The sequence below is a fragment of the Felis catus genome, chromosome A1 (assembly GCF_018350175.1).
Source record: "Felis catus isolate Fca126 chromosome A1, F.catus_Fca126_mat1.0, whole genome shotgun sequence".
Classification (NCBI taxonomy): domain Eukaryota; kingdom Metazoa; phylum Chordata; class Mammalia; order Carnivora; family Felidae; genus Felis; species Felis catus.
The window spans coordinates 80,470,070-80,489,357 of record NC_058368.1 but is presented as its reverse complement, the minus strand read 5'-3'; the positions used below and the strand labels follow the sequence as shown (position 1 = coordinate 80,489,357).

The 19,288-nt window shown below is 43.8% G+C and overlaps 1 protein-coding gene across 2 annotated transcripts in view; it reads left to right on the top strand.

The window, feature by feature from the left end:
* ANKRD10 (ankyrin repeat domain 10) overlaps positions 1–19,288 on the top strand; it is a 33,207-nt gene that overhangs the window by 4,251 nt on the left and 9,668 nt on the right. Inside the window, exons 3-5 of one of the 2 annotated variants that reach the window (XM_045055900.1) lie at positions 3,288–3,379; positions 14,391–14,626; positions 16,277–17,508. In XM_045055900.1, the coding sequence (XP_044911835.1) occupies positions 3,288–3,379; positions 14,391–14,626; positions 16,277–16,644 (696 nt within the window). In that variant the 3' untranslated portion in view covers positions 16,645–17,508. Of the gene's footprint in view, positions 1–3,287; positions 3,380–14,390; positions 14,627–16,276; positions 17,509–19,288 lie in introns of those variants that run through there. The other variant, XM_023253212.2, reaches the window with a different exon arrangement.

The following is a 19,288-nucleotide window of genomic DNA, read 5'->3' as shown; positions in this document are numbered from 1 at the left end:
TCCCTTGATGAGAAGCAGGTGGAACAGCTTGTGAGCCCTCTCTTCCCAGTAACTCAGCTGCACACCTCCAAGCCCATGATTGAGGAAAGGCTTTTGTATCGGTGCTGTAGAGCAGGGATCGGGGGACAGGGGGTGACCGCACATGCCGCTGCTCTTACCAGAGGCTCTGGCTGTCTGCTCCACACGGTTATGGCGCCAGGAGTCGCCTGTCCCAACCTGCCTGTCCCGGTGCTGTTTCTCTCCTCCCCAGCCTCCTGGCAGAACCCTGGGGGTGGCCACCTCCCCCACTCTATGGCCTGGGGCAGCTCCTTGTTCTGTGGCTCAGTCTCCTTGTCGACAGAATGTGGATCATCCACAAATGGTAGTGATTAATAACTAATGTTAATGTGGAATTTAAAACATTGGGTTAATTTTCATTCAGTTGTGACATAGCATCTAATTTACAGAGTTCTGAAGAAAATCTAAAGAAATTGGCGCTGCCTTTCAGATCTTTTTAAATCTAGAAGAGTCCGTTTTCAGGTAACGTGTTACAGCAGCGCAGTCCTTACCCTGGACGACAGGACTGCTCTAGATAGTCCTGTGTGGACACCCTCCGGCGTCCTGCTCCCAGGACAGGAGTCCCCAGACCTCACTCCCTGTCGCTCCCCTCAAGTCCTCTCCCTTCCGAGGTGGTCACCTGGGGTTACCAGCATCCTGCCCTTGTTCTTGAAAGGGTCTCAGTTGTGGTCTCCTGTGTTACGCATGTGTTAGGCTGCGGGCTGAGTCTCAGATGCCGGCTTGCTCTGGATTAGCGGCTGGCCTGCTGGGACAGGCACCCAGCGACCTCTGAGGTCACACAGCCCTTTCGTTAGCCACCCCCAGCAAGTGTTGACTCACCCTAAGGTAGACACTTTCTCATCTCCCACACAGACGGTCAGAAAATCAGGTTCAGGGTTCTCTAAAGTTTTCTGTTTGTGTGTGTAGTGGATTTGAACCTCCCCTAACATTTCTTCTTACAACTGTTTTATTAGTTTTGACCCATCTTTTTTTTTTTTTCTTTTTTAATGTTTATCTTAGAGCATGAGCAGGGGAGGGGCAGAGAGAGAGAGACAGACAGACAGACAGTGTGGAACAGGCTCCAGGTTCTGAGCTGTTTGCACAGAGCCTGACGTCGGGCTCAAACCCACAAACCTCGAGATCGTGACCTAGGCCAAAATTGGATGCCCCCGTTTTGACTCATCTTCTAACCTAATCTTGTGGCATATTAGTTCCTACCTGTTCTAAATTCATTTTTCTCGAGTTTCACAGAGACTTCCTTTGCTATCTGTGAACTTGGCACACGGGGTTACTGGACTCAGATGTCCTGTCTGAAGGCTCAGAGTCGTGCATTTACCCAGAGAGGGAGTGAGGCAAGTTTTCAGGGGATTTGTTCTTGGTCACTTTTGTGTGGACTACCCACGGGCATCACTTTTTGTATTATTTACAGGCCATGCCTTTAATATCTTCCTAGAACTTTGGTGGAATTTGATACCCCTTTTAGTTTCTTGTAACTGGATTAGAACTAGACTTTTCTTTCTTTAAAATGCAAGGTGACTCATCTGTCTTTGCACTCCTGGCACCTCTCCCACTTTCCTCTCTTACTCAGTTTGCCCACAATAGTTCCGGAATCAGACGACACCATATTTGATATTTTTGGAATGTGACTGGCCTGAACCTGAGCCTTGAGTAGCCTTAAAATGGCTCTTCAGTCTTCCTCTCTGGCTGCACTTCTCTGTGGTGTCTGCTCTTCCTGCCCGGCTGGACGGTGCTGTCCTCGCAGGGCACAGAGCAGGAGCTGGTTTGCTCTGTCCTGTCTGTTGCTGTCCTGCCGTCTTGAAGTAATAGAGCAAACCTTTGCCTTTTCTCCTTGCTGCAAAGAGAGCTGAAAAAACCCTTTCCTGTTTTCTTGGGGGAGGGAGTCGGGTGGCACGACCCCCCCGCCCCCTCCCACATCTCCATTCCACTCTTCCTGGCCATACCTCTGTGTCATCCTTATTTGTCCTTGTCATGTGCCTCCCATCCCCCCTTCCCACCTTTCTGGGAGGATAGAGATGGGTTTCTGCTTTATTAAGGGTCTCCATTCACTAGATGGTTTCCTGTGTAGCCACATGAGATTCTGTGTTTTTTGCTTCAAAAATGGGCTTGTTCTGTTTAGATCTCTACACCCCCTTTGAGCTTTTTTTTTCTTTTTTAAAGTAATGTGCATACTTTTTCTCCCCACTGCACACCGGAGTCTTTCAGAGCACATCTTTCTGGAAAATAAGCTACCGCCCCGCACCCTGGAGTGTCCCCTGCGAGCCCATGTGCAAGCCCGTGTGCACCGGAAGAAGTGGCCCCCTGCTGTGTCTCGCTGGTGAATGAGCTGCTCTCCGAGCGCCACGCCAGGTGCACAGCGGCCCCCCCTTTGTTACGTGCGGTCGTCTGCTGCCAAGTTCAGCTTCCAGGGACGGTGAAGTATGAGGACTCGGTCAGCATTTCCCCGCCAGGAAATCCTACAACAGAAACGACTTCCTTCTCTGTCTGCTATATCTTTCTCTACCTCCTCTGTACCCGAGAACCTATGAATGAAATTGTGTTTCGGATTTCTTCCCATTCATACAGCGTGAACTATGAACTAACTCCTCCTCAGAGTCCTTCCCCAGGGTCTGGTCTCTCTGCCGTCTCCGGCGTGAATCTCTCTGACACAGACTTTCTCCCAGTCCTTGGACAAAGTTGCCCATCACACGCATCCTGAGTTTGGATGTGAAGCTGGCTGTGTGCGGCCCTGTGTTCTCTCTCTCTTCTCATTCCTGACCCTTTAGCCTCCGCCATCACGGTCTGAAATCAAGTTCAAGGCAGAAAATGCAAAGGAGCCACTGGTGATGCCCCAGCTCAGGCCAGCCCTGTGGTAGACGTGGACCAGACCAGACGTTTGACATTATGTCCTGTGTTCTTGGCCTAGGTTGCTCTTTTCTCTTTAACCTGTTAGAGGATGGTTGTTTGGGGTTACATACGACACATTTGTGCTAAGATCTAGCATAAGATCATTTCTAAACTTCTGTCCTGCTTGTACGTGCCGTCCCTGCTGACCGAGGAATCAAGGCAAACCTGCTCCTTCCCTGGCGGACTGTGTTATCCCTCCCACATCTCTAGCCACATTTCTTTGTGCCCTGCTTGCGCTTTGACTCACCATGTTGCTTGGTTTCAGAGGTGAATGAGGCACGTATTTTATTCCAAATGTCAGAGTCTTGTTGGAGCTGATATTTTGCGTGTGCTCTTTCTTGTTTCAGGACTGTGAGGGCGAGACCCCCATTCACAAGGCGGCCCGCTCTGGGAGCCTGGACTGCGTCAGCGCCCTGGTGGCTAACGGGGCTCACGTCGAGTAAGTGCCTCCGCACATTCCTCCCCCGAAGATGTAGTCAGGGCGCTGTGCTTCCAGAAAGCACCACTGAGGGCAAGCAGCAGTCCTCAAGTTTGTGTTTATATTAGCAATAGAACTGTGCTTTGTAGACCAGTTGGTGTTAGTGAGCGAGGTTTCGCTGCGGGTTGACGACTAGCAGAGGGAGCTTCATCACAGCAGCTGCAGAACTGTTGCCACGACAGGATGCCAGGGTGGAAATGGCAGTTAACTCCTTAAATTTGGAACCTGGCATTGTTGACTTGGCCACCAACTAGTTGTGTCACCATGGGCAAGTCTTCAGACTTCTTTTTGCCAGTGTTAATTTCAAAATGGGGGCCTTGGATTGGGTTAGAGAATCTTTTCCAGCCTCTCCGGTCCCAAAATTCTTGCAGACAGTTTGCTTTTCTAAGTTGTGATTTTCTCCTCTTTTAGCAGATGTGAGATGTTTTAAAGCCTATTTTGACTTTTAATGATTTATAACTTCTCATAAAATGGAACCATATACATTAAAGACTTGAGACTCATTCTGAGTTCTTCACACTGATGACATTATTGCAGTCGTGTTTTCTCCCAGTTTACATCAGCTAGTTTATTTATGGTTTGATAGAACAGTGTTAATATTTGAGTGTATTAATTTGAAGATGTGATCTTATATGCAAACATCATTAGCTAGTCATGGCAGTGGGCATTTAGTTTAGATATTAAATTCATTTGTATTAACTTTCTCTTAAAAGATTTATATTGTAAAAATTTTTCTTCTGCAGTTCACAGCATTAACAAAATGGATGCGGTTTTCACCCTTAAATGTTGAGTGTAAGCTATAGAGCTGTAATAACCAAAATAACTATAATATCAGCTTTTTTGTTTTACCCTGTCTAGAATATCTCATAAGAATTAATTACAAACCACTTTATTCTAATTGGAAATGTGAAAATTTAGACTTTGGGAGAAATAAACCCACAAAACTAACTTAGTTTAACCCTTTGGTTTCCACTTCATTGTTTTGACTCTGTGTTATAATACATTTATTGAAATTAGATCCTGGACAGCAAAACCATATAGATTAATGCGAAGCCTATTATAGGCTGTAATCTCAGGGGCTGTCGTTAGACTCCTAGTGTCTGAGCTTCTGTTTCATTAAGTATTATATTATTAAGCCAAGTCATTAGTTTGGGCTTGGAATTTTTACTTACATAGAAATTTAGTATGATAAATATGCCCTGTGTTAACTGTTACGTTGCAGGGAACCTCGTGACTTCATATGTAATTATGATTTAAGGTAATGTAGAAACAATTGATAATATGAATATATATTATACAATTTGAGACGATGCTCAGTGGATTGCTTCACAGTGAAGTTATATTCGTAGTTTTCTTAGCTGTGTTTAGATTGAAAACTAAAATCTTTAATAACAGAAGCTTTGATTATGAAATACAGAGTCATAAAATAAATGATTAAATCACTTGTCATTTATTGAAATAATGAATAATTAGAAGTTGACCTCTTTAACGACTTATTTTTCTAAACTATAGTCTAATCGATCCTGAACATTTTATTACTAAGATGTTAGTTTTCTTCATTTCAGTGAATAGCTTAATCCTTTGAGCCAATAAATATTTATCGTAAATAATATCTTTTTTTTAATAGGTGTCTTTTTAAAATGAGAACCTTTTATTTATAATTCTGTCCTTGGTTACAGGACCCTCGAGTGTCTCTTTTCCACCAAGTGTGACTGAGCACAGCCTCGAGTGCCAGTCTGTTTTTCCTTCTCAGTATAAGAGCCTCTCCCTCGAGACCCTGCATTATGGTGATCTCCCTTGCCTGAACCTTCAGATGGTTTTTAGAAGAAATATTTAGCCTGAGCCACCTAGCCAAAAGCGATTCTTAAAATTCTAAGTCTTTGGCCTGGAGACAGAGCACACAAGTAATCATTATTTATTGCTGTTGTTTATGTGGTTATTTAGTTTAACATCTGGATAAATTGCCAGTTTTGCTAGTAAGCTAATTTGTAAATTGCTTTTTGATATCTGTTTTGCACATTAAACTATAAAGTTTAACACAGCCTACCAACAAATAACAGTTTGTGTCCCCCAAATTATGGTACTTAGATCTATTTTACTTGTTTCCTATAATGCTCCTCATGGTAAAAGAGTAGTCGTGGCAAATAAAATGCCTTTTGTTTGTTTGGTTTTTTTAAAGACAATCACGGGGGACAGTATTAATTTACTTACCTAAAGTTACTTATGTTTTTTCCAGTTCAGAATGGGCCAGATTCTTAATTCTTCATACTACATGCTATGATATTTAGGAGATGATATAAACTTTTCCTTTTCCTGCGAATAGATTAAAAGCTGTCTCATGTCAGTATTTTGTCACACTTGGTGGTAATTATTAATTTTGTTATTAATTCCTACTTTTTTTTTTTTTTTTATGTATCAGCTGCATAAAGTGGCCAAAGTCTTAAGTTGCTGCTTTTTTGGTCATTGGGTAGATAATGGTGAGGGCAAGCGTACCAGGCGTCTGTGGCTAGAATGGTTTGTTCTATAACTTACTTGTCAATATAGGCCGCATCTGTAAGATAACGCATGTCAGCTGCTGTGCATCGTGTGTTACATTTTCTAGCACCACACGTGAGTATGTTGATGGAGTTTTGTTTTTTTCCTTCTCTTATTTTACATCTTGAGTTTTGGTGCCAAGTTTTCTTTTTCTCGTGAGGTTTTGTTATCTGGCTTAGATGATGGTCATTGTTATTTACCACTGTTTACATCCAAAAAGAAAAATAACTCGGGAGTAAGTGGCAGTTCTGTGAGCACACTGCGTGTGTGTGGACTTTAAATTACCAGCATCTCTGCAGATTGTCCTCAGCCCCATCCTCCTCCAGTATGTCAGGTGTGGGGTGTCCATACGTCAGTTACTTGTCCCTGTCCCCAGCCTTGCTTACCTGACAGTTGACTTTGTCTTGCAGGCCAAACCTGAACGCTGCCCACATGGAGGGCATGTGAACAGTCACTGCCCCATTTTTCTTTTCGACACTCGAATAAGTAATAGTATAAGATTAAGTCTTCATGTGATTTTGGAGACAGACTTGAAAACTTGCCAACTGCCTGCGGATAATTAAGGACACCTTCTTACTGCTGACGTTGTAAACTGACATTTCAAGCCTTGGATTATCTTTACTTTCAGTATTTTGGCACCAGTGTTTTCTTGAGAGGTAAAGTGGAAAACCTTTCCGTGTCAACCACATATTGAGATAGCTTTTTTCCTGCCTCTGAGTAGACCTGAAGGGACTCTGCGGGACTTTGAGTGCATCTAGATGTGCTTGGGTCTCAGACACATTTGCTGGTCCTTTCCATGCCGTGACATACGGGCACTAGTGTGTAATTAGGTCATGGCAGGGTCTCCGTGGCTTCAGATAAGAGAGCGTTTCCGGGGAGGCCACTGATTCCATGGTGACCAGACCTTCTAATGGGCTACATATATTTTAACTTAATTGTTTTGATCCCAAGAGGAACTTAACTGTGGTCATCAGATAACTGGAGAAGCACCAATAGCCTTATGTAAGCAAGTTCAGTGACTCACTCTAAAAAAATCTCTCTTGCCTAATTTAGAAAACAGGCACAGTCGGCTGTAGGAACAAAAGTCTGCACTGTGGTCTTGATAGGTTTTTGTTTAATGTTACAAAAACTGTATACATACTACCGAACTTCCAGACGTCCTTAACTGAAATTCAGTTGGTTTAGTTTGGCTCCAAAGTGGTGGTCATATCTATGTGACCCAGCCTGCGGCCTTGCCTGTAGAGCCCTGTCTGGAAGCAGAATTCCCCTTAGGGCATTTACGTGTGATGAGCAGATTGGATGTTCCTTGTGGCAAGTTTGTTTGCAACTCTTGCCCAGAATTATTTTATTAGCCATTCATTCATGTTTGAAATTTGTGGTTTCTTTTCATTTGTTCACTTATTTGCCCTTAAGAATAACAGTCTATGAAATTTACCGGAATTGGAACTCTGAATTAGTTTCTAATTTTGTATCCTCTGCATTCCAGTCCTGCTCCCCTCCTGCTCTTGCCTCCCCTAGCTCATTGTCCCTGCGGTCAACTGGTCTGATCTTGCTCTCTGCTGGCTCTTTCCCCTTTTGCTGAGGTGCTACAGACACCGTGGATGAAATCCTTCCTGAGATGGCTCCTGCCAGACGGGAGCAGAGGTGGACTGACAGTATTGTAGAGTTGTCGACAGACTTAGTTTAGAAGTTTGATTAATCTCATAATACCTTGACTAGCACCTAGATTTTGGTAATTGTGTAATTACTGCCTTTATAAATAGTGCTTTCAAATAACCGATGATTTCTATAGCCAAAGATCTTTTTCCTTTGCTAAATTATAGTGGGAGCATATTAAGTTAATTTTATCTGACTCTTTGAATGATGCTCTCATCCTTTAATGTATGGAAACATAATTGGGATTCAGTTGCAGTATAAAACTATCCTCAGTAATATTGACCTTGAAATGAAAACTTGGCACCAAATTTATTCAGGTAAATACTTTAAAAAAGTTTCTTCCTATTGTTACTTGAAGACTGTATTTAAGAAAGTCTTCAAAATTTAAGAGTTTGGATACCAAAGGGTTAAAAATACACATGTTTTTCTTTTGCTGAAGAAATTTTAGATGTTTGCTAATGTTGTCTGTACAAATGGACATTTAGTGATGCTTTTTTTATCTTTTTTTTTTTTTTTTTTTTAACGATTCCATGTATTTGCTTATTTCCATCTAGGAATAGTTACTAATGTATTTGAGATACAGCATACCAAATTTTAAAGTAACCAGAATCGTGAGTTAACGGTTTTAGTCCGTACTGTTAAACTTTTGCTGAACTGTTGGCATATTTAAATTGGCTCCATGCTACACAGTACTTACTAGCGGTAATTCAGGAGGCAGTGCTGGGGAGCGGCAGCTCTTGGTCAATCAAGGTGGTCACACGCCAGTGGCTTACGCTCAGTACATGTGCTTCTGCACCTCATGTATGTATATGTATTTTTAATCCAAATGTTGCCTGCAAATATTTTAAGTTTCCTGTGTTATGAACCATTGCCCGTTTTAAATCACAAAGAAGGTTCTGAATCTGTAAAAACTACGCGTGTCAATGTTTTCCAGCTACGTAATTCGAATTGACTTGATTTTTCAAGTAACCCTAGAAAGGGGGAGCACTCCATATAGAAACCACTGAAACTGCCACAGGGGCCTCTCCGAAAACCTTACGGTTGTGGCAGTGAGCGCTCAGTGTGGCCTCCTCTCTCCACACGAGGCATATGTTGAGGTATTTGTTGCGGTGATTGGTTTTCATGCTAATCTAGGAACTCAGACATAGACTCTGTAGATTTGCATGCTCTGCTTACCCTAATTTATGATACCTACCTTTTATTTGTAACTAACAATAGTTAAGTTGAGATCAGAATTTTAACAGAAATACTATTTATATAAAAATTGTGGTTATTTTTGTATTGTCACATGGCATTAACAAAAAGAAAACATCCTGAAGGTGATGTGACAGCTCAGATTCTAAAAATTCTATTTCAATGATTTCCTGATCCGTGGTTTTTCAAATTAAAGCGAAAACTGTTGTTGCTAGAACGGCTTCTCGTACATTCCCATGGTGTGACACTGTAAGTGGAAAATAGACGGAGGACCAGCTGGCAGCAGGGTGGAGTTTTTTTTTTAAATGCTTTGGGGAGACATCCTTCAGTACAGTAAGTGTTAATATTCCGTTCAGAACTTTACTGCAGGAAATACAGTCTCCAAGCATTTACCTCTTAAGTTCAGTAGAGTTTAAAAAAAAATAGCATTTTATTTTGCCAGTTACTCAACAGAACAAATAATTCACAGTGAAGATGATTTGATGTCTTTCGTATTTCTGTGTTGCGATTTAAAAAAATTTTTTTTTAACGTTTATTTATTTTTGAGACAGAGAGAGACAGAGCATGAACAGGGGAGGGTCAGAGAGAGAGGGAGACACAGAATCTGAAACGGGCTCCAGGCTCTGAGCTGTCAGCACAGAGCCCGACGTGGGGCTCGAACTCACGGACCGTGAGATCATGACCTGAGCCGAAGTCAGACGTTTAACCGACTGAGCCACCCAGGCGCCCCTGTGTTGCGATTTCAAACGAGTACGAGGACTCCCTCCCCGCCCCCCCCCCCCCCCGGGAGGAAACTGGTGGCCTGCTCAAAGATCGCTTTTCACGGTCACGGTGAGCGTCACAGGAACCAGAATCTGCAGGTTCAGGCGCTGTCGGCATGGCTGCCGTAAGAAATTTTAGCAGACTGGTCTCACCAGCCTAAAAATCCGGTCCTGTCCACTCTTTTTAAAAGGAAATTAACTTTGAAAGTTCAACAAACTGACCCAGTTTGAGCATCAAGTTGATTGATGTCTCATTTTTCAAATCTCTGCCCGTTTTCGGAGATTTTTCAACTGGAATCAGAGGATGAATGGAGAGCTTTTAGAATGACATTACAGCATGTCCACAGGGGTTCTTGTCTGCAGAAGTGGACAGAGGTGAATTTTAGGTCACACGTCATCTACGTTCACCCAAGTGCATCAACGTGGAGATGCTGAGAGTATGTGTTGTTTTCAAGATGAGGCTAACAGTTAACGTGTGCTTTCAGGACCACCCCAGTTTTCATGCAGAATACAGCTTTTGAGAGTATATTTAAATAATTTTGCAGATATTGGTACTTTCCCTCTGGACTAGCGTCTGTAGACAGCAGTTCTGATTAACATCTGTATCAGTGCCTCACTTGAGCTTGTTAGGGGGTCAGCAGTGCACATGGCTATATAGCCCCACGTGGCCTGAACACCTGTGGACCAGAGGGGGAAGGCTTGGCTTTCAGAGAGCATGGGATCAGACCCAGTGCTGCACTGGGAGGTGAGAGTAGCCACCTGCCAGCATGCAGTCCTGGTCCATGCCTGGCTTGCACTGACAGTCAGGAACATAGCAGAGAGAGCTTAGGTGGAGTACCTACATGACCTTGCAACACAGAGGTTTAAAGGCTCGGTGAATTGGTGGTACATTTTAACCAGGATTACTGTTTCAACTCTTAAAACATCAAACTTGAAACATGCTTGAACAAGTGGGAAAGCATATATGAAGAAAGGATTTGAAGACATGAGCCTCTTTCGTTAAAATTTCAGGCCTTGAGAACTCTTCCATTTAGTGATCATTTATTCTAGTCTTTGATGGAAACCCCATGTGGGTTCCAGCCTCTGTAGGACATGTGAAAGTTCCCTCTTTATGAAACTATGAAAAATGGTTGTGGAATTCAGACTTACAGAGACAGTTTTCGTCTCCTTCATAGTAAGCATATTGCCTGATAGCAAGACACCAGAACATCTGGAGTAGGAATGATGGTCTTAACTTCTTTCCACATGCTCTCTTGGGTTTTCACATGTTTTTAAAGTTTCCCTTTAACATTTTGTGGTGTAATCAATTTGGCAACTTTTTTAAAAAAAGTTTTTTTGTTTGCTTGGATAGTACATAAAATTACTGGAAAGACAGCTTTGAGGAACGAACGCATGGTCAGACGTGTTTTATAAAAATAGGGGACTAGTTAGTAGTACCATCCACTGGTCAGATGTTAACTCAGCGGGTCTACTGTGCTGCTGGTTTTTGTATGGCCCGTAAACTAAGAATGATTTTTACATTCTTAAATGGTTGAACAAAAATCAGGAGAAGAACCATTATTCTGTGACAAGTTAAATTTATATGAAATTCTCATTTTAATGTCCATCAGCAAAATTTCACTGGAACGTAGACGTGCTCTACTGTGTACATATTGTTCGAGGCTGCTTTCAGGCCACGAGGACAGGCCTGAGTGGTTGTGAGCAAGGGTGTGGCCTGTGGAGCCTGCAGTATTTACCGTCCAGCCATTTCTAGAGAAAGCGCCTGCCCAGGATCAGGGAGCCCGCGTTCCTTCCCAGGCAGTTTGTGTAATATGTGCTCTGCCGTGGAGAAGCCGCGCTCTTAAATGTAAGCAGAGCAAGATTAGGGACTTGAACATTTGACAGAGTACAGAATGGAAGAGTGAAGGCAGATAAACGGGATTCTGTTGTGTACCAGACTCAGGTATAAACGGACCCTTTTGCCCAAGAGGAGTATAAATGCTGTTAAGTAAACCATGTGTTGTATACATTCAGTCCTTGGTAACAGAAGAAGGAATATACAGTCGACCCTCAAACTGTGCATGGCCGTTCATATGTGGATTTGTTTTTGATAAATACAGTACATACTGTACATGTATTTTCCTTACGATTTCCTTAATGTGTTTTTTTCTGGCTTTATGGTAGGAATACAACACATCATACATATAACATACAAAATAGGTGTTCATCAACTCTTCGTGTTTTCAGTAAGGCTTCTGGACAACAGTAGGCTATCAGTAGTTAAATTCTGGGCAAGTCAGAGTTAGTGTGAGTTTTCCACTGCACCCGGGCGGGGGGTGTGGGGGCGGGCGGGAGGCACCCCATCCCCTCATTGTCTAAGGGTCTGCTGTAGTTGGAATCTTCTGTAGCTCAGTGGGAACAAAGTAAAGATGGTGAACGTTGTTCTCTCCCAGTTAGTTCTTCCACAGTCACCGTGTGTCCCAGGTTCTGTCCTTACATCTTCTAGCACGTCTTCTCTCCCTTTCACATCACTCTGACTCCTGGCCCCACAGAAGCGTGTGCGGAACCAGCATCAGTCCAGACCCGTGGCTGCTCGTTCTTCCCTGCTTGGTCCGCACGTGGGGTCCCACGTGGGGAGCACATGGCGTGAGTTGGCTACGGTCCTTTGGAGTTTTGAAGGTGATCCCTCCTGCCATCTGGAAACGTGGTGTGCGGGCGAGTGACTGCGTTTGCGGGGGAGGAGATGGTGCCTTCCTGCTCAGGTCTCTGTGCGCTCCTGCTAGCAGGCTCCGTGGTCTCCTCTCTGGATGTTGGTGCTGATTTGTCGCTTGCTTGTGTTAAGGTTGTTTCCTGGGAAAGCAGTAAGCTCTCTGTTCTAACCCCAGTCCAGCTTGGTGTTGTGTTTCTGAGAGGAAAGTGAAGCCCTTGAGTGTGTCTGGGAAATTGTTCTCTTCAGCAACTGGAGTCTCCTTAAGCGTCTGCGCTTTCCTCGGTGAAGTCCCGGGTGGCGAATGAACCATCCAGAAACTCGTGTGCTTTTCTTCCTCACTCGGATCTTTCCTGCCGACGTCGTCTGTCCTGATTTCAGGCAGCAGCTTCTCATTTCCGTTTATGATTTTGGAGAGCAAGTCTGTGTTTCTTTACAGGAGTGATCATTTTATAAACTTTGGCATATGTTCTAGGCCTACGTTTTTTCAAATTTTGAGGAGTTAGATGTTTCCTTCCATGTAGCTACTTATTCTGTTCACATTTTTGATAGAGTAGACCTTTTCGGACTCTCTGCACTTGGGATAGCTCCTAGAGATGAAATACACCATTTCAGAAAACCATCCAGCCAAACCCTCATTTTAACATTTTTACATCAATAACATGATTTCAAAAACCAAGCGTCTGATCATTTTATGTGTGTGAGATTAACGTAATCACACTGTCCAATCTTCGGCGTTTCTTTTCTATTGAATTCATATATTAAAAATAATACCAAATTGTAGAATAGCACTCATCAGAATTTACAGCCATGAAATCAAGAAGTCAGTTTTAGTCCCCGTTAGCCCTGCACACAACTGCCTTACACACTTTTAAGAAAACATTGCTGGTTCTGGGATTCTCGAGTCTTGTGTCTTTTATTTCTGTTCAACCCAAGTTTGGGCTTTCTCCTTTCTTCAAACTGTAACACGTTTCTTTATCTTATGCTTTACAGTGGAGACAGGTTATGATTCCAAAATAGATTTTTTTCATTCCTGAGGTTGGAGCTCTGGGAGTATGATGGCTGGAAGTATGGGTACAAGGCTCAGTGGGAACCCCTGTGTGTCCCGGATCTGTGGTTTTCACTCTGGTGTCTCTGCACGGACGTTAGCCCGGGAAGCAAGCCTCACGCATCCGGTCTGCCTGTACCGGGCCCGTGGCCTCGCTCTGTGGAGGAGTAGGCGGTGTGGGGCCTCTGTTCTCGGTTTGTTGGCCTGTTTGGCTCATTCACAGGTTGACTTCACAGAGCGCGTGTTTTTCTGGTCTTTCGGGGGAGCCTCAACAGGGAGTTGCTTTTGTTCCTCTCATATTTATTCTTTCCTAATTGAGCTTCACAGGTGGTTCCTTCCTGTTTGTGTCATTGAGATTGTTCACATGACGCTCTGCCACCACTTCGTACTTGAGTCTGATGGGAGCTGCTGTGGAAAATCCCCCCTCCGCCATGAGAGATGCCGTGCGCCCTTTAGAGGGCCTTCCGCCGGGAGGCCCGTGCACGTGTTGTGGGGTGCTCCAGGCAGGGCCAGAAACCGACCTGAAACACACAGGAACTTAACACTTCACGTCTCCGGCCGCGCGGAGAAGTGATTTTAATGTCAGGACAGCCTTCTAAACTTCCACTTACAGTGTCACACGTTAGCATAAAATCTGGCTTGTCAGTGCACTCTTTTGAGAGAGCCGATTGTTACGAATGCCATGGACAATTTCAGTACATGTTTGTTTGTTATGATTTTACTGAAGCTAAAGGAATGGATTATTAAACTTAAGTGCAGATAATATAGAATTCTGCTTCAGGGTAAGTCTGAAGTTGGCATAAATTTAGGTTCTTCAGACTGACATAAAAAATGATTTTGAGAAGTTGAATAGGAAGATGCCTTTTTAAAGTTTAGCGTATTGATTTTGAAATGCCTATCTCCCAAATCGTGCTTCATAATCAGACGTGCTTAAGAGAGAAGTTAGTTACGCAGCTGGGGCGAGGAGCTCCCTGTAAGGAGCCTCGCCGTAACGTGTATTTTCTCGCTGCCCCGTGAGGTAGTCAGGTCGGCAGGGGCAGAGAGCAGGCGAGGACGCCGACGGGGTGTAACTCGGTGTTTTGTGTCACACAGCCTGAGGAACGCCAGTGGCCTGACTGCAGCAGACATTGCCCACACCCAGGGTTTCCAAGAGTGCACCCAGTTTCTCTCGAACCTGCAGAATTGTCATCTGAACCGTTTCTATAATAATGGCACCTTAAATGGGGGCCAGCAGAACATATTTCCTAATCATACTAGTGTGGGAGCACATCGCAAGAGATGCTTGGAAGACCCGGAACCCTTTGGAGTAAAGAAGGCTAGGACCGAAGGTGAGACCCCTTGGTGGGCGAGGGGGGCAGACGCTCCTGCTTTCTGTAACATGTTTTCTTTTTTACGGCCGGAAGCGCCTTCCAGATGAGACCTTCACTTGAGGGGCAATGTGCCCCGAGGGTCCTGGTGCAGTGGTGGTGATTTTCCCAGGAGCGGATGAGAGGGAATGTCGACAGCCCAGGTGTGGATGTGCCGGTGTAACTGTCTGCACACCCAGGCCCACCTGCCATGAGTTAGAAAGATTTTTCTCGTTTCTTGTACCTGTTTGAAATATAACTATTAAAAAAATCTGCCACTGTGCCTGATTTTTTTTTTTATTTCCTGTGAATGTTCCTGAGCTTGTGACTGACATTGTTGGTCTGGGTGCAAAACACAGTTTGACATCTGAGCAGGTAGAGGTTTGCCCCCCTCCCTCACTCGTGCTGTGCCCTGGCCACAGCCGGTCCCCACACCCCACAGGGTGGTGTGTGTGTCACGGCAAGACCTGAGGTGTCAGGTGGACGGTGAGGAGAAGTCTCTAAGGTAAGTTATTTTAGTTGTAAGTATTCTCCCACCTTTTTGTCTTCAGATAACTCTGGTGGAGTTTGCAAATAAGCAGTCACCCAGTCCCTGGGAGATGAAAACCCTCCCCTTGGTCTAGGAAACAAAATTGTGTGTAGATTCCTGCCTATAAGATATCTTACAAGACAGATTCATAGCTTGGTAAGAATATTTAATGAACTTAGAGATTTAGAGATGGCAACGAAAAGTAGTCATCTTGAAATTATGAACTTAGATAAGACTTGCTGAGCAGAAATGCAAAGTTGTGCCCTTTGACTGAGAACAGATCACCTCTCCAAGGGTAGTATGAGGAACCCTGAGTGGCCGGAGGTCTGCGTTGACTAAATTTGGTGTGGGTCAGCATATGATCCTGCACCTTTTTAGTTGAACTGGACTGTGTCCAGATGAAAACGGGTTTGGTTTTGGGTTTTTTTTGTTTTTGTTTTTGTTTTTACTATAAAGCTGATAAAGTTGTATTATCTACTTTTAAATGCTTATCGTGAATTCTGTGACTTTTTTTGTAGGAATGAATGCATGAGCCTAAATGTTTTACCAAATTCGTAACTTTTATAATTATACATGCTTTCTAGAAAGGTGCTATAACAGTCCTAAGCACAACAGGAAGGTGTGTCTAAACTTGAGAAGTGGTGTTTTTAATGGTGAAGTGTCCAGTATTGTCATTCATTTGTGCCACGTCCCAATATTCTTTCTAATGTATTTTAAAGGCCCTTTAAGAGCAACCGCTTTTTAAATATAGTCCTTTTCATTCTATTAAATGCCTGGTTTAGTATTTTGGAATGATATAAAGTGTTAGCTTCATTGTGCCCTCAAGCAAGAGTCATGTAGGATAAATCTTAAATTCTGTTTAGTACCTAAGGACATCACTTAACATTCTAATAAGGCTCAGAAATGTACCTGAGGAGTTCGTAAAACCAGTGTCAGGGTTTTTGGGTCAGTTGAATTGGCCGGTATCTCATTGTTGAAGTATCCTGAAAAGACTTTCCAGGATTCCTGGAACTTGAATTTAAGTTTCCTAAACCTTGTTTCCAAACACAGATTGGGTTTGAAGAATCATGCGATGTTCAGGGGCTTTTATTTCCCTCTTCCAGACACGGACTTGTTTTGCTTGACCAGGGTTAGGGGCTCACATTTTGCCCACCAAACTCCCCGTGCGGCTTTCCCGAACTGCCCGTTCCTGCTCAGCCGGGTGCCAGCTCGGAGGCAGACACGGCCGGAGCCTGGTGCTTCGGGGATACGGCCCCACGGTCGGGCTCTGCTGCACACACCCGGAGTGGTCCTGTTCTGTCACCACCACAGGAGAAATCTCGGCTCGACTCCAGATGCCCTGACTTCGCCGCTCCTCTCGCGTGTGCTCAGCTGTGTGCTGAGCCGTATCGCAGTTCCGTGCACCTGGCGCTTGGGACACCGCAGCCCTGCAAGCGGTGGTGGTCCTGAGGATGGCCCACGTGTCACTTGAGCATGTGCGTGCATGGATTTCTGTCCGGAGCACAGGCAGGTGCCTCCATCCCATGCCGTCCCCTGCCCGTCTTTCCTCTGAGGAAAGAGATGGGATTTTTTGCATTTTATTATTATATACTCACTGTGAGCGGGGGTGTCTCCACTACTAAAGATGTTTCCCCAGCTGCCTGGATTTTCTAAGTGAGGTTCTTTTTGCCTTCGGTACCTATATAGCCATTTCCATTCTTTGATCGGGTTTTAGTATGCAATTCAAGATATGTTCAAGTTACTTTTCATTTAATTTCTGGCGTCTTGTTTTGATTTGCTCTTTAAATGTGTGAGCTTAAATTTTTGCTCACTCTGAATTATTCATTTTGTAGACAAGTTTTTGATTTTCATGCCAGAGTAAAAATAAGTGTTTTTTTCCATATGCAATACATGATATAAAATGCCTTTTTGAATAACTTCACATGTAAAAGTATTTAAAAGAGTTTAAAATTGTCTCTCTCCCTCTCCCCCCCACCCCACCCCCAGTATAAGTTTGGCTGCTGCTTTTTTTATTTTTCTTTTTTCTTTTTTTTTTAAATAGGTGCCAGGAATATCTTTTCTGTATAAATGCATAGCTTGGACCTTATTAATAAAACAGTCCATTCCGTCTTTCTACAGCTTAAGGATTACACATGTGTTTTGGTGTGCAATCTATGTTCATAAAAGCAGGTACTTCCAGAAATTTTTCTGGCTCAGCCAGCTTTTAAAGATGTGCCTTGTAAATTTTATTTTTTAACTTTTTTTTTTAACTTTGGAATCCTGAGTCTGAAAGTTCTCTACTCTTCTCCACAGAAAGTAGCCTCTGTCTCTGCTTTCAATAAACAATTTTCAAGTATTTTAAGGTTATTGGTGTGGTTTTCCCTTGGAAATTACCGATGGAAAAGGACTTGAAGGGTTAAGAATGCCTCAGCCTTTCCATGTGGCCACATAAACTGCCCTGTGGGAACAAGTGCACGACAAAGGTGGTCCCAGGGGAGGTGCCCAGCTTCCACCGTTGACGCCAGTGTCTACTGCTCAGAGCACAGACCTGGTGGACGCGGCCGTGAACTATGGAGGGCGAAGTAAAATCCAAAGTCATTTAAACAGCTGATTTCGATTAAAAGTATTTGGCCTTAGAAGGGATTTTATTCATTTGGGGTTGTATTAAGGAAGCATCAGTATGTAAGTGGGTTTTGAGGTGTCCCCCCTGCCCCATTTATCAGCCATTCGCCCAAGATGGAGTGACAGATGGCCTTCAGTTACAGCTGCTCTAACGGTTCAGGTTTGTTAGCATTTCTGTTAATCTTCAGGAATAACATTCAGTACAGTTTCTCAGATGTGTGTAGTCCTCGGAAACTCGGCCAAACTTACCAGGGAGACTGGTTGGAAAAGAACGCCAGTCCCATCCGGGAGAAAAGCTTCCACGTTGTTTTAATCGGGAAGTGTTTTGGGTGCAATCCCGGAGTCTGAGTTGGGCAAGGCGGTGTGAGTTATACACTGGCCCAGTAGCCCAGGGTTCTATAATTGGAAACCATTGCCATAGGAAGTAGGCCGTGGTGATACCAGATCTCTCGTTAAATTGACTTCATGGTTTTGTTTTTTAATCAAAGATATATTACTGATTTTAGAATCTCATAATGTATTAAGTAGTTTATAAAAATACCTTTTAGGGAGAGTGTCTACAGTACTATGACTCAGTTTAAAATTAGCAATGAGGGGGTCCCTTCGCTGGGTCAGTCAGAGCATGTGACTCTTGATCTCAGGGTCATGAGTTCAAGGCCTGCGCTGGGTGTGGAGCCTAGTTTAAAAAAAAAATCAGCAATAAGAAGTTTTTCAGTACACTCGTGCCCAGGGTGTGTTTGACATTGAAGAGTCTCCACCTTTTAATTATCTGTCTGGACCACACTTAAAGAGGGGCAGCGGGGAAAGGAGAGGGTGTGATTTGTTACATGATACTTCTAAGTAATTTGAGCCTGAGATTCAGGAAATCAAATGCCTCCCCAGGAGTAAATCTGTAATTTGCTTCCTCGTTTGATTCTGTCTGTCCTATACATACATATGACATCAGGTGTGCTAAGCGTCCTCATGTTTGCAGGAAAGGACTACTTGTCTTCCGTTGTTTGACCAGAGGAGGAGAACACTGGTTTGAATAACAGGTGATTGTTTCGTCTTAGTCCCTAAAGACTTAGTGTCATGTACCTGCAATGTGAATGAGTCCCACTTCGACACCAGGAGGTTTCTGTGATGCGCACTCTCCCAAATTCAGACCTCCCGAGCCGCGGCTGTGGCAGGAACCAGCGGGACTCCGTCCTGGCACACCTTCTTCAGAACTGTCTCTTCTCATGCACCTTCCCTTCCCTGTCCTTTTAACAAAATCCCAAGTCCCACCTCAGTGTTTCCAGAACCATCACTGCTGCTCCATGCCATTGACATCTCCGCTCACCTGCCCTCCTGACTTTCCCCCAGGGCCTGACTTGGGGCCACGACAGGAGCTAAAGTCCTATGAAAGGTCACCTTACAGTAAAACCACCCTCACTTTGGCCTTAGTACTGCTCTGATGTTAATAGCACCTTTCTTTTAAAAAGTAATTATTTGAGTAAAATGTGCTCTGTAGTGGAATCAAGAATAGTTCTGAT